The 18,270-nt window shown below is 34.0% G+C and overlaps 1 protein-coding gene across 2 annotated transcripts in view; it reads right to left on the reverse strand.

The window, feature by feature from the left end:
- Ano3 (anoctamin 3) overlaps positions 1 to 18,270 on the reverse strand; it is a 176,855-nt gene that overhangs the window by 101,425 nt on the left and 57,160 nt on the right. For both annotated transcript variants that reach the window (XM_090347982.1, XM_090347983.1), the window contains exon 4: positions 15,196 to 15,314. In XM_090347982.1, the coding sequence (XP_090204108.1) occupies positions 15,196 to 15,314 (119 nt within the window). The remainder of the gene's footprint in view (positions 1 to 15,195; positions 15,315 to 18,270) is intronic.

Below are 18,270 nucleotides of genomic sequence, written 5' to 3' on the forward strand. Positions count from 1 at the left end.
CACTCAACTTGTAGGATTGCTTATTTGTACTCCTATTAAGCTGAGGTTTTGATGGGGGGACGCAATGACTCCAGAGATCATGTTGGGTGAGGCTGAGAATTTTATAATATTATTTATTCTAATAAGGCCTGTACACTTCCTTGCAAAACTGTGAAGATAGTGACTGATGAATATTAAAATAAAGCAGCGTGATTGGCATACTCACATTATCACTAGATAATGGAGAATCATCATCTGAGAAATGACAGGATATCATATGATGTGGTTTCTCATCAATTCTCTTTGAAGTATATATAGATGTATATCTCTCTATATCTATAATCATCTATATCTATATCTAGTTTCATAGCCATATCTATATCTATCCAACTCTCTATGTATATATATATATATACATGCAGATGCTTATGTGCTGTCTAGCTTTTCATACACATGAATATTTGAATATATCTACTGTAAGTTGATAGATATTTGATACTGCTCTTTTTTATTAATAACATTTGCCCAAATTAGAAATAGCAAAATTAATTGCTGACAATACCTTTTTAAAACACACTGTAAGAAGACCATCTCCGCTAAAATATTTAAGTTGTTCTTCTGCATCTTAAAATTGTTCAAAAACTATGCTTGGACAATCATGTGTCTATAGCAAGCTACTAACTCCTTGGCCTAAATCTCATCTAGGTTTATTTAGTATTTTCAGTGGCATGTGGCTGGACTTGGGAGGATAAAAATATAGGCCACCTGGCTGTGCCTAGACCACCTGCTGTGGAGCTATTGAGTTCTAGCCCCTGAGGGCTATAAACAAAGAGGAGGAAGGGGACATTCAGGACAAACCTGTGTGGACCTGAAAGATTTAGCATTCCCATCCTGATCTCTCCTAGTCTCTACAAGTTGCACCTGTAATAGTTAAACCTGGCAAAGTCATAGAAAATACATGACTCCAATTACAAATAAAAGCATAATGCCAGAGTGGTCAGAACATTAAGTTTGAAAATCGAAAGAATTCATACCTTAGTTATTGAATAATGGCTGTGAGTCTTTCATAACACAACCCTGTTAGCCAAACATGGGGTTGCATTTCTATGAAGGGTTTTAAAGGTTATTAAAATTATGGTTATCTCTTAGTACTGGCTCTGGAACTGCCCAGTGCAGTCTTTTCCAAGAAAGTCATAAAGTAAATTAGTAAATGAGAATGGAAACAATCAGATCCAAAGAATGACAGGTTACAATAATCGAGATTTGCAATCTTCATCAGTTTACAAAGCAAAAAATTCACTTGCATGAATAGATCTAAAATCTTTAGCAAGTATATGAGGCTGTGTGTTAGACAAAGAGGTTTCTGTCCTTGACATTTGTTTTGAATGCTACTCACTCCCAGACACTTGCTGATGCTGAGAGAGATAGAGAATTTTATGGTAATCTGAATAAAAAGGATGCTAATATGAAACTCTTCACACTTCAAGTTGATTAAGTTATTTTTAAGCAACTATGTGCTGAGAATCTTGCCTTTATCTTTATCTTAGCTCTTTCCCCTTATCTAGGCCAGAACAAGCTAGCATTAAAATCATAATCTTAGATTTGGATTTGAAGTCTGGCTTGGCTTTTCTTAGCTGACTAGATTTAGCATTTTCTTATCTCTATAGCCATTGGTTTCTTCATTCATAAAGTAGCAAAAATTATTGAGCTAAGTACTTGCTTAGAAAAGAAAAAAAATATTTTTGTGTTCCTCTGAACTCTGTAACTATTTTAGGCATGGATGAAAAGACATGGAGCAAGACAGATGTGGTCTAGCCAGGAGAGTAAATAGTTTGCTATATTGAAATGATTAGTTAATAGGTAGAAGATTATATTTATTACTGTAATTATTAAGTGAGGTTATGGTAATAAAACAAGATACAGCCTATAAAAGCACAGAATAAGAGGATTTTTAATAAAATGGTATCAGATATTAAATAAAAAGCAACTCTGTGAGCTAAGAACTGGTGATTCATGCCTATAAGCAGAGATTTTCTTCAGAATTATGTTTCAGAGCCAGTAGAGTAGAATGAGGTTCTACCTCCAACTAATTAGCAAAGAGCTTGGCTAAGGATGTGGATCAAGTGATAGAGCATCAGCCAAAAAAGAAGCTGAGCAAACATGATGCCTCAAGTTCAAACCCCAGTACTTCAAAGGAAAATCAATAAATAATAATAAGGTTGTAAGTTAAACACTGGGAATTACCATGATAGTTTGAATTGACCAAATGTAGCTTCACTAAAGAGATAAGGTCTAGGAATCAGACAAAATGTAAGTAGACGAGCACTCAAAAAGAATTCAAAACAAAACCCAGAGAAACAGAAAGGTCCGTAAATACTTAAGCAAAAACATCTATCAACTTTCATTCCAGCGTGAGATGAAGCAGACAGAACATATCTTAGCCTAACGGCACCCATAAGACAGTGGTGCTCAGTCTCCTTCCTTATAGAGCCACAGAGGGAATCCAAATGTATCAAGCACTATTTCAGTTCTAGGTAAACTTCAGCCAATGGTCAACAATTGGTACACAGTATCTTTGCTCCTCTATGTCAGAAGGATAAATTCTAGAAAACAGAGAGGTCCTTGTTTTAATGTGATTGGATTACAGATGATATCCCTAGAATTTAGAAGTTGCATCAAATGTTTATAGGAGATATTAAACTGCCCTTATGAAAAATGTGGTATCTTTGCCAAAATTAACACTGGATAAATTAAAAAAAAATAGTTTAGTAGCTTGCATTTAGATATGTGTTCCATTTTAGGAAAACTTTTGACCACGCTCTAAATCCAGGACTGGTTTTAGAAGTGACTGTAAATACGTTCAGAGTTAGGTTAATTTTACCTGTGGGGTTGTTTTGTTTTTACCTCTGGGTTTGAGGTGGATGAGAACATATTGTGCCAAAAGCAATATTTCTCACAGTTGTATTTCTATAGCAAAGTTAATGGTGGTAAGAGAGGAAACAATTGCTGTTTCCTTATTCCTGAGACTTCTTGAGGATTTGTGGGCATGAAGACTCTGACAACCTCTCTCTGAATATCCTTTACCATGATGTTTTTGCCTAGGGAAAGTATATAAACAACTCATAAGACATGATTGTAAACATTTCAGCCATTGTTGAGCTAGTCAGTTTTGCAATTTTGTAGTTTGACAATTAGAAAATTTCAAGATCATTGCTGATGTGCACCAATGAAGACAGAGGGCATATCTTTGTAGTTTACACACTGTTCAGTACTTGTCCTGCAGCAATTATAAAATGAGTGTGCACAAGTGATACATGGTAGCTATCAATAATTCATTCCTAACACCTACTAAGGTTTCTAACACCTACTTTAAGGTTCCTAATTTAAAAAAAACCCTCTGCAGATTAGCTTGGTTTATGCAGGACACGGGGCAATTGCATTAAGTAGTGATGACCAGGAGGACATGGTATTAGTAGCGGTTCTTTTTAAAGGGTATTCTAAAAGTGTTCAATTAATGCTACTCGTTGCTACTAAAAGCCTTGCTTCCTTCCAGCCTGTTCTGACTCACTGTCACTCTGAGACCACATCAGACAAAGATGACAGAGGTAAAAGTACAACCTCCGCAAGAGTGGCAGTTACTGTAACCTTTGAACCCATCCCCATCTTATTCTTTTCCCAGATGGTTGCTTTTGCTTTTAACTCATTCATGAAACCACTTTACTTCAGTAGCGAATATGTCAGTAATTTCTTCTAAACTTGAACATCTCATGACAGAATGAAGATTACAGGAAAGTTAGTACCTCATTTTTTTTCTTTAGATCAAAGGAAGAACTGTTTATCTAACAGGTACTAACTGCGAGCACAAACACATAAATATTCTAAGCACAACAGTAAGTCTTTATAGTTCTTGAAATCCTTCTTTGGAAGCAGGAAACATATGAACACATCTATAGTTAATGTTAGTGCATATACTGTGCATAATTTTTGCTAACTCTATAAAAAGATACTCATTTCTAGCTTTTCAACCCCTCTTATGATTCTTTCCTAAGTAATATTCATTTTATTGAAAGCAGGAAAACATGTCAAGGCATAGGCATAGACAATGACTTTCTGAGTAGAACTCCAGGGGGATCGCATCCTCAAATTAACAACATTCTTTGAAATCCATTGAATTGTGTTTGACAAGCAAGGGAAATAATGGGGATATAATGGTAGAGGGTAAGGAAAATATTAAAAAGCAGGGTTGGTGGTTCATATCTGTTATGATATCTGTTATGTTGTAGCTACTCAGGAAACTGAGATACATAGAATGACAGTTTGAGGTCCATACACATAGAAAAGACCACTAGATTCCACTCCAAAACAACAAATAGCAAAATGTCAAACTTAAAGTATGATTCAAGTAGTAGAACACTAGTCAAGTAAGCAAGCTCGGCATGCATGAGGCCCCGAGTTCAAACCCCTATACAAAAAAATGAATAATTACTGTGACAATTTTAGTGTGTAAGATATAAATATCACCCCCTAAGGACATAAAACCTTAAATATGAAATGGAAAAATGTGGCAATGTCTCTGTAGAGCAAAGTAAACAATTACCAGATTGAAAAGACACTGCAAAATGAAAGAAAATCAGTGGCATGAATATATCCATAATATCTAGGAACATTTTAAATATTGAGAGCAAACAATGCAGTCAATGGATGTTCAATTGAAGTCAGATAGTTCTCAAAGGTCAAACAGATAGTCAATAAAGTCAGAAAGCAGTTCAACTTCTTCTCTATATTGATAGTCCATCTTACAAATAAGCAAACAAGAACCCAACAGATTACAAACAACATGCTGACAAGAATGCACAGAACAAAAAAATCATATATTGTTTGTAGAAATATATTATTCCAAACATTATAGAAATTATTAGAGACCACTCAAAAAATTAAAACAGGAATGCCATATGGGCAAGGTGGGTATACCACTCCTGAGTGAGTTCTAAGAAATTATAGTCAGTATATAACAGAGATATCTATCTGCCCATGTTTATCATTGAACAAGGTCATTATGAATAGGCCTAACTGAAAGATTCATGACACAACTGACACTTTTGCTCACACAGCTCTCTTAATTTTTTGAATTATTTAAATACAATTTCTAAAAGTAAAATTAATCAAACATGTACCTATTCTTAAAGTAAATGTACTTTCCTGTTTTACCATAAACTTTGCTCTTAAAAGCCACTGTAATACCTGCATGTCACCTAAAGTTGTGGTGTTTTCCAATTATTCATTTGCCTCTCTCATTAAACAAGTTTATCTTGAATTCCTGTTATGAGTCAGTCTCTGTGCCAGGTGCTGAGGTAATTACTAAGAAAAATAATCCCTGACACCCCTCATTCAAGAGAGCGTAATTTAGTCATGGAGGGAGGTTCAAGCACATATAATTACAATTTGGTCTGCTTTGTGATATATGGGCAGTTTCTCAAACTGTGTTCCTGCACCAAGAGGCACAGATCACCTGGACATATGGAAGGATGGTACATTTGGAGGCATCCACTGGACCTGCTGTTATCATGAACTCTGAGGGTAGAGATTAGCCATTTGTTTTCATAACTCCCTACAGATAATTTGGATAGTCACTGCTTCGACAACCACTGTTACCAGGTTTTTGTTTAGAAAAAGAAGCACACTTATTTTATATGTGATGCAGCCAAAATTTCTTACAATGTGAGATTTCAGTCTTAAATAAACTCTCATTTTATTGACAAAAGATGCCAAGATAATTTTCTATAGTTTATCTAATGATTAGTGATCGTTCTGTTTATGAGTGTTTCTTTCCAGACAATGAAACATGTTTTCATAAACATAAAATATAATTAGGCAGCCTGTACTTTCAAGAGTCCTCAAATATGAAGCTACTTTTAGAGAGATTATTAAGTGAATTGAAGACTAATAGAAACATTTCAATTTTTTTCACTTTTTGGCAAGCTGTTTCAAAAATGAATTCATCTAAATGATTTTTGCCATTTTGCTTCTTAGATTGATTTTTTTCTTAAACTGATTTTACTGATATTGAAATAGTATTAGATTTTCACATATGGAGTAGCTTATGAAATAGAGCTGGTTAATTGAACATCAGAGCAGATAGAAAATTAAACACTTAAGATAATAACTCAGAACTCACCCATAACACCTGAACTATCTGATCTGCATACTGGACAGTACTCAACACCATGGAATATGACATGTATGAGTGGCAAGAAAAAACCAATGAAGCATGTACAATATACTGAAAGGACTTTGCAAAATTTAGATATATCGAGGACTGTTCCTAGGTATGCTATTCCTTCTCGATCCTATTTTCATTCATTGTAAATTCTAGGGTCTCTGATCAGAAGATCATATAAAGCCAGACATTTTTCTGAAAAATTGTGAATGGTAGACCACTGACTATAGACGTCCATGGAATGTTAAATAAAACATACTTTAACCTGTGAACTCTAAATACCCCCTTAGAAGTAACATGCAGAGGATGCATGTGAGTATACATTTCCAGTTCACTGATTTTTACATTTAAAATTTCTACAAGAGATCTTTGAGTACTTATTTTTCCTCAGGAAAAGAACACTTATTTCCTTATCAATGATAATCCATTTCAATGCATTCCACTTCTCAAAGTGGAATCATTTGTCATTATTAAACAAAGAATAAAAATAACAACAGAAACACAATTACATTTTTGTCATAATAATAATACAGCATGTTGAAATCATCTTTTTCCTGCTAATATTTCAGTGAAATTCATACCTTAATTTAGTTTTAACACATAATCCTGAAACCAGCTTCTTTAAATTCAACATTTTTCTTAGACTTTCAGTTTTTCAGATTACTCAATAAAAAAAAATCTTGCACGAAATGATTTCATAAGAACACTTAGAACATAGGCTTTTATAAATAATTATTTAACTATTAGTTAAGAGTGTAATTTGTGAATAACTACTTACATGGAGTCCATAATTAAATACATTAAAGGAGAAAATAATAATCAAAACTTCAAAGAGGTAGAATTTGTTTTGAATGCAAGATAAACAGTGATTCTTAAAAATGGTATTTTTTGATCACAGTATTCCTTATTTTTCAGAAATGTACTTCTAGAATTTCAAAATAACAAATACATTCATTCACAATTCTGAAATCAATATCAATTATCCTTCATGGGTTTCTGTCTATCTGTGCAAGACAACAGAAAATTAATATAGATTTCCTAGACTGATGCACTTTCAAACATACCACAATCAGAATTCTGGGTTCAGCTGCCTTCGGGATTCTTCATTGCTGACAGTAAAGTCTGAAATGACAATCTTCTCTAAAGCACTTTTCAGCTTGACAACTGAAAGTTCTCCTTTCCACCGCCTGCTTTTTCCATTAGCTAGACTCTTACATACTGAATGCTACACAAAGCATTTGACTCAAGGGCTTTTAGACTATTCTTTAAAACGCCTGCATCTGAATAATGACTTTAGAAAAAAAAAAGACAATTCATCTCTTCATAAGAATGTCTGTATTGCTTTTTATTAGTTCATTTTTAGGGGGTGGTTCCTGGGGCTGGGTAGGGGGCTGCCTTATCTGTCACTGGATAAGAATATGTGTGAGTCACCTAAATGGCATTTAGTCATATAACATCGGTGACATTTTGAGGATTTTTTTTACTGTCGATTTTTAATAATCCATTTTATGTGCTGGTTGAATGATCTGGGCAGATTCACACAAAAGTTGGAGGGGAGGTATTTGTAATGGGAGCAATTGGGTTCAGTAAACAGATTTTTTTTTCAGTTGGTAACACAAGTATTATCTTTTTGAAGCTGATCAGAACCCATCAGAATTACATTTTGTTTGTTTTACTGTAAAAGTATTTATAGGGAATTTTCTTGTTTTAGAAAATGGTGTGTTGTGTTGGTTCTGAGTTGATTATAACCGGAGAATAACAGAATTTGACTATTACTTAAAAATAAATAACATTGAATATTTTTGTAACTTTTAGTGGTGAATTACATTTATTTCTGTCCATAAAACCACCCTAGGGAAGCTTTTAATTAGGGCTGACAAGACACTGAGGCTATCATGCCACCAGCTAATGGTCACGGCCTTGACCTTAATCACCAAACTTACAAATGGGTTTTCCAGCAGGATTAGGACATAATAAATTAAACTTCATACACATTTGATCCCTTTAAATTAGGAGTGGTATGTAACTATAATCCCTGTGTTTCCAGTGCCCATGGAATGATTGGATTAATAAATTCAATAACTTTCTGTCATTGTAACCATCACCTGAAATTATGGTTTGAATTTACCAGGTATGTCAGCCACCTCTACAAACAATTATGAAGCAATTATCAGAAGAAATTGTTCCATGAAACTAGTTGGCTTTATTTTGTTCACATTTTTTTCTCAATTGAGAACAATGAAATCTGTTCAAAATACTCATTACATTGAGTAATTTGATGAAGTTAAGAAGACTGCATTCCAGGAGATGAAAGGTAATGAGATAACAATAGATGAGTATTCAGTTTCTCGTATTATAAATCCAGGAGCCTCATATTTTATCTTCACAAATAAGTAAAGAATACACAAAATTATTGGCCCTACCATCATTTTACAGTGATGTAAATATTTTTTCCTAAATAGATATTTTTTCTGATAGCCTGTGTTGACCTCTTCCATCTATCTCCATTATAACCATAGCAAAGTACATTGACAGTTGTGTCTTCAAGACCTGTATCTATTTCCTGTGTAGTATCAGCTGTTGGGTAACAGAAAAATAGCTATAGAACCTCTGCTTTCTCATCTTTGAAATGGGGCTAAAATAGACTTCACATTTTTAGAGTCATTGTAAGGACAAAGAAGTTATCAATGAAGTCCCTGAAATGTCCTTAATAAACATTAGTATTTTATTAATTTAACATTACCTTTTTCACTCATGTTGAAACTACCAGTCTAGTGAGATTTATTTTTGGTTCTCTTTTCATTTTTGTGATTTTCTTTCCTGATCAACATATAACCTGGAAGTCTTATTGACATTAAGAGGCATACCTCTTAATGAGTTACGAGCTTCAATAGATTCTAATCTGACTTTTCTAGTTGCTTTTATGCCTAAGCTATTAGGAAATTGGTATGACATGAGGCTACAATTGACTGAATGTAGGAATCAAGTAGAACATTCTCTGCACCATTTAACTGCCATGCCCACACATAACTGAATTTACTTTAAAAGTACATATACGTATATAAAATTTTTGCAGACAATTTTTTTCAGCTCTCGTTTTAGAGCTAAATCCTCCAGGAAAGCTGAAGAGGCGTAACTCCCAAGATGAATTACTAAGCACTACAGGAAGAAAAACAATAAATTAGTGATTTGGGAAGCTGCCTGTGGCTCTCATTAGCAAGAAATTAGTGTCAGGAGAGAGAGCAGCTTTGGAATCTTGCTTTGTTTCTCTTTTTTATCTATAAAATAAGGCTTGCTAGTTAGGAAAGCATGCTCTTATTTTCCTGCATCATCAGTCATTCTGGGAATTAAAGGAATCTACACTAACAAATCCATCTCTTTTTAAATTTTACTCTTAGAACTAAGATGCTTCCATGTTTGAATTCTCCTGGAGACCTGCTGAATTTCAGGTCTATGCACAGTTGTCAGCAGCTGTAGGAGCTCTGTGATGATAGGAGATGGGTTGGCTTTGTTTTACATTCTAATTGGCAAGTTGAGTTTCAAATGTTTCAAATACATTTACCACAGAAATTTTATCAGTTGAATATTATATAATCACAGTACTTCACACATTTTACTTTGTGACTATATTTTTTTCTGAGGTAGAATAATATTAAATTTGTGACAAATTCCTCTTTTAGATTTGTGTTGATACAAATGTACATTACAAATAAATCAGTCTAGTTCTTGGATGGTATTAGCCACATAATTATTAAAATTCAGATCTGCCTGCTTAGAGAAATGTTTCAAGGTTTTAGAAAGGATTGAGCCTTATTTATGACTATATTTTCTTTAGCTACTTATTTAACTAGAATTAGAAAAGTCTGTGAGCTTTGTGCATACCTACTCAAACACTTGGGCCCGGAACATATCTTCTTAAGTTATATTTTTTCATAGTTCAAATGAAAACAGTCTTGCTTTATTATAATAGTTACAGTAGGAATTCAATAATATAATCTGTATTAGGCTATCAATATACATTAGGGGAAAGGAACTAAAATATTACTTATATATTTCTACTTGACTAAATGATGGACTTCTGATGGACTCTTGCATTAACAGTGTCCCAATATAGAAAGTCATTTTGGGAAACAGAGCCATTCTTATTTAGTCATTAACTAGCTGTGTAAGATTTTAAACTTCTAGGAGGAATTGATAATTGACATAATCCTATGTTCATTTATAATACTAAATATAATTTAGATCCTATTCAAAAAGTTTTGTTATTATGCTTGTATAGGGAAAATAAATCAGAAAAAGATGTCTTTATTTATACAGATGCAATTTTATTTTTTCACTATGTGTGAATATAGTTGATTGCATCCAGTGATACAATATATACTATGAAGTATCTCATATTTAGTATTGCCAATTAAAGAAGCCACACATTAAATCTCTAATCTTATAGTTTAAATAATAATCATCTCATCATTTATTAGAAATATACACGTAGAAAGCTCAGAATACTAAACTGATTTTCAGGCAAAGAAATATAAAAATAAAATCATGAGTAGCGTCCATATGAAAGATGGGTTATCAAGAATATCAAGTTTTTCTCAGCTCTTTATCATGTGACCAGTGTCACCTGTGTTATAGAAAGGTATTCACATGGACTGGTGTCACAGGTGTCCCCTGTGTTATATAAAGGTATTCACATGAACTGCTGAGAAAATGTTGAATATAATTTCCCAATGTTACTTCACACAGTCAAATTGAATGGTTTGTGATCTAATTTTAATGAACCAGAAAAATATTTATGTCAAGAATTTCCCATAGTATTTTTCTGTCTGAAATACACAGTAATCATAATGAATGTAAGACATACACATATTCTCTTGAACTATATGACAGATTCTATGTGTTTATTTCACAAATTAATCAATATTGCCACTGTAAATGTATTTGTCCTGATCTATCTACACACATAATTTCATGGTAGGATTTAATGACAGAAGAATGCTAAAAGCTTATATCTCACAGAATTTTAGTATAAGCAATGGAAATTTGGGTCATCGCCTTTATGAGATTAAAGGTCACAAAAGTTCAAAAAGAGCACCTCTAAGCAGATTATTTTGCTTTTTACTAGATACTTTGTCAGTCACTAGCTAAATGACTCTGAAACATGTTTTGAGTTTTGCAGTGGAATTCAATTTGCAAATGAAATTGTTCTGTATTCTAATATGAAGAAGATGGATAGAGTGAATTTTTTTTGTGGGTCATGGGGCTTGAACAATGGGCCTGGGCTCTGTCCTTGAGCTCTTCAGCTCAAAGATACACCCCTACCCCTTAGGTCGCAATCCGGCTTCCTATTTTCTAATGATTAATTGGAGATAAGAGTCTCATGGACTTTAGTGCCCAGACTGGCTTTGAACTGAGATCCTCAGATCCCTCAGCCTCCTGAGTAGCTAGGATTTACAGGCATGAGCCACTGCGCCCATCTCCAGTGGATATATTTTGATAGAAGCTGAATTATAGGTGATCTAAGTCATCAGAATTATTTTCCATATTTTTACAGGAATGTAACAGTTAATGTATAGAGAATGAACCACATACATTATGGAGTTCAATTAGGATTTCTTTCTTTTTTTTTTTCTTTTTTTTTTTTTGCCAGTCCTGGGCTTGAGCTCAGGGCCTGAGCACTCTCCTTGGACTTTCTCAAGTCTAGAGCTCTACCACTTGAGCCTCAGCACCATTTCTGGCTTTTTCTATGTATATGATACCAAGGAATCGAACCCGGGTATTCATGCATGCTAGGCAAGCACTGCACCACTAGGCCAAACTCCCGGCCCCAGGAACTCTTCTGTAACTGTTATATTGTATTCTGTTAAAACATTAAGCATTGTCTTATTTCAAGATAAAGATGTGTTTTAGTTATATGAATTATTTTTACTTCAGTATGCTAAAGTTCAATTCTAGTCAAGACAAAACATACTACTGTGAGTAGGAATGAAATGGAGGATATCATTTTTGGCAATGTAGTCAATTATAGAGAATAAAATACAAAAACTTTTCATTTTAGCTTATTTCCTACTTATTTGAAGTGTAATGTTTTGTTCCTCAAATTGTATTACAAACACCTTAAGAAACAAAATCGGTTTCTTACAGCTTTCAGTTTACTGTGTTTTAGAAATTGTAGACTAAGTAAAGTTCATCTAAGTATGTTATGCAGAGAATAGTAGCTTTCTTTAGCAATATCAACATGAATAAGAAGGAAGATATTACCATAGATAACTATCTTTAAATATGTTCATTATAGTTTTCTAAAATTTATTAAAGATCAGATTCATGATACTCTAATACTTCTACTCACTATACATCATACATGCTGTGGTGGGGACTAATAAAGACACAAGATATGAGAACGGGTATGAATGTATGTGAAGTGCTGCACCTTCTATCTGGTGAATATAATGTAACCCTTCTATTAATTACAATAAATATATATGAAAGAAAAAAGAAAACTAATCTAAACAAGATCTAATATTGAAGAAAATTATTTGTTAATGTTAATCTTTGTGCTAAACTAAATGTAAAAATATCTTATTTGCAAGTGCATTCATACCGAGAAAAAACTTAGGGAAATTGAGAGTAGTTTGAGGTTGATTCATCTTAGAAAGCACCAACAGAATAATAAGAGTTTGTCAGAATTAAAGGTGTTGTTTTTAATGTTCTAAGACAAGATATGTCCTTACTCTTGCTATTTCTTTTTTTCTCTTTTTTCTTTCTGTCCCTTTTGGTTTATCCTCTGCTATTCCTGTATCTGACTTTGGTACTTGGTATAGTGTATATACATTTAGTTGCTTATTTGAATCAGGGAAGGGAAGGGTAAAAATAAGATGATTAGTCAAAACCAAAGTATGAACCAGTGCAATGGCAATATTCATAAGGCAATATGTTGGAAATGAACTCTACAACTTGAGAGGGCTGAGGGGAGGGAAAGTGGGAGAAAAACATGGAAAGAGGTAACAATGTTCAAGAAGTACTATACCCATACTACCTTATGAATGTAGCTGTAACCCCTCTAAACATTATTATGATAATAAAAATGTAAAATTACAGTTAAAATAATAAAAATAAGCAGTAGTCACTTGATATTTTACGTTGAATGTTCACATTCAAGATGCTTTGAAGAACACACAAAAACTTGTCTTTAAGATGATGGAATTTTGGGAGTAAATACATTTGATAACTGAACTATATAGTTTTCATTTGTTTGGATCAACAATTTAAATGAGTTATTCTATACCTCCAAGTTACTAAAAAAAACTGACATACTTGGATTTTACTATGCCCTTATTTTCACACTGCTATCTCAGTTTTCTTCAAAGCAAAATAAGACAGTCTTACAAAGATGAACATCACTATTTTTCCAAATGTAATCTCGACCTACTATAAAAGTGGGAGCATTCTGGAGTGGCAATCCCTATGAAAGGAGTGAGTAAAAGGAGAAGATGACTAAAGATGAGTACAACTTAAGAACTTTACATGAATGTCTGAGAATGGAATCATTAAACCCAATAAATTATTTGTAAGCAATAAATGCTATGAATTTTCTTGAAGTATGTTCCAAGAATATATCATTATTAAACCCTGTGGACAGAAAAGGACTTTGTTCAGAAAACAGAAGTCAGTTATTTTTTTCTTTTTCTTTTCTTTCCTTTCTGGGTCATGGGGCTGGAACTCAGCCTGAGCACTGTTCCTGATCTCTTTAGCTCAAGGCTATCACACTACCTTGAGCCATAGCCCCACTTCCCAGTTTCTAGAGGGTAATTGGAGATAAGAGTCTTAGGTTCTTTTGTGCCCAGGCTGACTTTAAACCTTGATTCTCAGATCTCAGCCTCCTGAGTAGCTAGGATTACAGGAGCCACTGTGCAGGCACAACTCAGTTCTTACAGATGAGGGAAACAATATTCCATGTGTATAACTAACTGGTCATGTGATTATTACCAGTAATTAGGAGTACTGTAATTCAAAGAGTTGTCCATTTTATAATAAATATTCATGCTTGACTTAATGCTCTGAATCTCTTTGCTTCAATGAGAACTTGCATCAGAGGGAAAATCATTGTTATTCTTCCTCTAGAGTTGACAGGCTTTCAAACTATTGAAAGCATATTTCTTTCCTACTATACTTTCCCATTCCTTTCACTAAAAAGTGAAGAAAATCATGCTCACAAGTATAATACTAAACCTTACATGAATAATGAAAGAACAGTTCCCTATTGAGAATTCTTATTGAACAGTTTCATATTTCAAATATATACTTTTCAATTTGATAGGTATAATGTTATAGTTTAATAGAAGGACTATGTCCCGGATTTCAACTGCAGTAAGGTGATTAGAGTTAACCATAACATCACATATTTCAAATGAAGTACAAGAAATGCTTTTGAATACTCTATGCAGAAAACAATCATAAAGGTTTAAATGATAGATGTTCTAAATACTCAGGTTATATTTACACATGTACTGCAACACCATGCTGTTGCTGTAACTATGTACGAGCTTTGTATTTCAGTCAAAACTGAAAAATAAAAGTTTAAAATTAAGGAAGAGTCTTTATATGTAATGAAAATCAAATAAAGCTGGGTTCCAGTGGTTCACACCTATAATCCTATCTATTTAGGAGTCTGACATTTGAAGGATGATGGTTCAGGATAAGGGTGAAAAGAAAAATCTGGGGACTCTATCTCCAATTAACCAGCAAAATGCTAGATTGGAGGCATTGTTCCATTGTAGAGTTCTGGCCATGAATGAAAAAGCTGAGTTAGAATTGAAGCAAATATTTTATTAGATATGAGTATGTCTATAATATTTCCCAATTGAATTTTTAGAGAAAAAGATTGGTATAGTTTTTCTTTACATTCTCCAGTCCATAACTGTTAAAAAAATATTCAAAATATACAGCAGTTTTTAAAAATGCAGTCTCAAAACCACATGCTAAGAATGAGTGTGCATTACCTTAGGCAGTTTTGACTTGGATTCAGATATTTCTTTGGTTACGAAGTCATTAATGAGGCAAGATCGGTCATAATTAGCATGTTCTGAGTCTTCCAGGTAACTTTTATCTTTACCTAGGGCTACAAAAGAGAAAGAAAAAGTTATACTCATTTTAATCTACCTTCTGTGTTTTCCCTTTGAATGTATTTGTCTCTCTTTTTAAAAGTCTCCTTGAAATTTAGCCAAGTGTAATTTTCACATGTTAAACCCACAGGAAGATCTATACCATAAAAATATATGACTAAGCAGGGCTAGGTGGCTCACACCTGTAATCCTACTTACAAGACGTGGCTCATGACTGTTCTCCTAGCTACTTAGGAGGCTGAGATCTGAGGATCAAGGTTCAAGACCAGCCTGGGCACAAAACGACCTGAGACTCTTATCTCCAATTAACCTCTAAAAATGGAAAGTGATGCTTGGCTCAAGGGTAGGGCTGTAGCCTTGAGCTGTAGAGCTCAGGAACAATGCCCAGGCCTGGATGTAGGGAAGTAGCCTTGAGTTGAAGTGTTCAGGGATAACACCCCATTACCCCCCGCCCCCGCCAAAAAACAAACAAACAAAAAAAACTGAAAAACAAAACAAAACAAAACAAAACGCAGTTATACCTAGACTCACCAGTAGTTAATATATGCTAAATACATTATGAGAGATAAAAACATGCATGCATTGTTTCCTTTATTCCTCTTAACATGTTTATGTAATGTCTATGATTTTCTGGTCCATTTAATAATAAGTAAAATAAGGCAGGTGACAAAGTACCTTGAAAAACCATAAGAAGTATATATAAAGCTGAGATATATTTTCATTAACCTCTAACTCTAGTATTTTTGAAAATGATATAATATTCCTCTAGATTTAAACAAAGTGCATACCACCCAATTTACTATTATTTATTAAGTACCAGGGTCATACATAACAGTCTTAAGACTTGGAGGTATACCAGGCTAACAACCTGCCTCTGTAGAGCATCTAAGAAAGAGAAAAATGATGTTAAAATATCAAGTAAAATAACTATATCTTGTGGTCAGAGCACCAGAAAAAAATAAAAATGCAGGAGGAAGGACAGAAGGACAAAGGTGTTTAACACAGTATGATTTCTTTTCACTAGTCCTTTGGCCTGGGCACTGTCCTTGGGCTTTCTGAAGGCTAGCAGCCAGAGCTCTACCACTACAGCCACAGTACCATCTCTAGATTTTTCTGTATCTATAGTATGGAGGACTCAAACCCATGTCTTTGTTGATGCTAGGTGATCACTCTACCACTAGCCCAGGCTCCTGGCCCCTGAAAAAAATTAACAAAGAGAATAGTAATATCATAGAGAATGCAGTTGAAGAGGTTAAACACTGAGTCAGGAAAAGGGGTCTGAAGAAGGTTTTAAGACAGAGAAAGCAGTACAAAATATAGACTTGCCTTGAACTGTTATAAAAATGAAAGAAAGAAATTAAATGCTTCAGCCTGAACTGCTGGAGATGCTAATTAAACCCTGCCATCATCAACTTGACAGTTTCCAATATCAATATAAATTGCATCAAAAGTCTTGGAAAGAAACTTGTCAATATATTTCAAGAACAGCCATAGACATCAATCCTAAAATTGTAACTCAAAAGAATGAAAATTTAAATCACCAGAAAGTTCCTCTAAGCTTCTGAACAACAAACTAGAGAAGACTGCCACCTTCATGCTATGATAACAAAAACAGAAAGAAAGAAAGAAAGAAAGAAAGAAAGAAAGAAAGAAAGAAAGAAAGAAAAATGGGGTAACATTTTGTCTTCCCCTTTCTCCTAGGATCAACATCAAATCCTCTGCAAGTAAATCCTTCTAGCTTTTCAAGCAGTATCTACTTTCCCTTTTGATCTATTTTTTAGAAAAACACTGCATGCATTATATACAGCTTCTCCAATGTATCATTATTTAGTACATTTCTATCATTAAGGTACTTCTGTCATTGTTTCTTAATCTTGAATTATTGGTGCAGGAGGCTCTTTGCAAATTAACTAATGGGAAAAATTTGAAATGAGTTGTAAAAGTTGGTGTCCTCTTATGGTCACTGGTACCATAACATTTAGAATTCATTATTATGATCTTTTTTATTTCAATGCATAGAGGGTTTACAGTTATGTTCTTCAGATAGAGGGTGTATTACTTCTCACTCATTGGTATCCCTTTTTATGTTTTTGCCCCCAATTCGTTCCCCCCACTCCCCCCCCCATTTTTCACCTCCTATTTCAAATAAACAAGTAAACATCTATATAACGTATCAGGTAACAAAGTGGGATACTGTAACTATATGAGATTAACCAAGGGGAAACACAAGACAAGAGAGAAAAACATAATACATAAAGAACAAGTCACTCATAATTAAGCTCTTGTTTCCATGTACTGGAGGTCCATTAATTTGGCCTCATCCTATATGGCCTTATATATCTAGGGTTTGAGCTATTGTAATCCTCTGCATGAAGAGTTCTAGATGTGTACTAATTATTACAGATGATGGAAACCATTGAGCCTATATTCCTTTGGGTCTGGCTAACTTAATATGATTTTTTCCAAGTCTTTCTATTTCCTTACAAATGGGGAAATGTCATTCTTTCTGACAGCAGCATAGAATTCCATTGTGTACAAATACCACATCTTGTTGATCCACTCCATATCTTTGCCATGGTAAATAGTGCTGCAATGAACATTGTTGTGCTGGTGGATTTAGCATGTCTTTGTTTCTGGACGATTGGGTAAATGCCAAGTAGTGGAATTGCTAGGTCATAGGGGAGCTCTATGTTGAGTCTTTTGAGGAACTGCCATACTGCTTTCCATAGTGGTTGAACGAGTTTTCACTCCCACCAACAGTGTAATAGTGATCCCTCCTGGCCACATCCCCTCCAGCATCTGTTGTTGTTGGATTTCTTGATCATGGCCATTCTGAAGGGAGTGAGGTGGAATCTCAGAGTTGATTTGCAGTTATTTCATGTATCTTCATGAGCATTTCTTCATGTATCTTTTGGCCATTCTTATTTCTTCTTCAATTATGATCTTGTCCGG

This window comes from Megascapheus bottae, chromosome 16, assembly GCF_031878675.1.
Source record: "Megascapheus bottae isolate mThoBot1 chromosome 16, mThoBot2.hap1, whole genome shotgun sequence".
In the NCBI taxonomy this organism is placed as follows: Eukaryota; Metazoa; Chordata; class Mammalia; order Rodentia; family Geomyidae; genus Megascapheus; species Megascapheus bottae.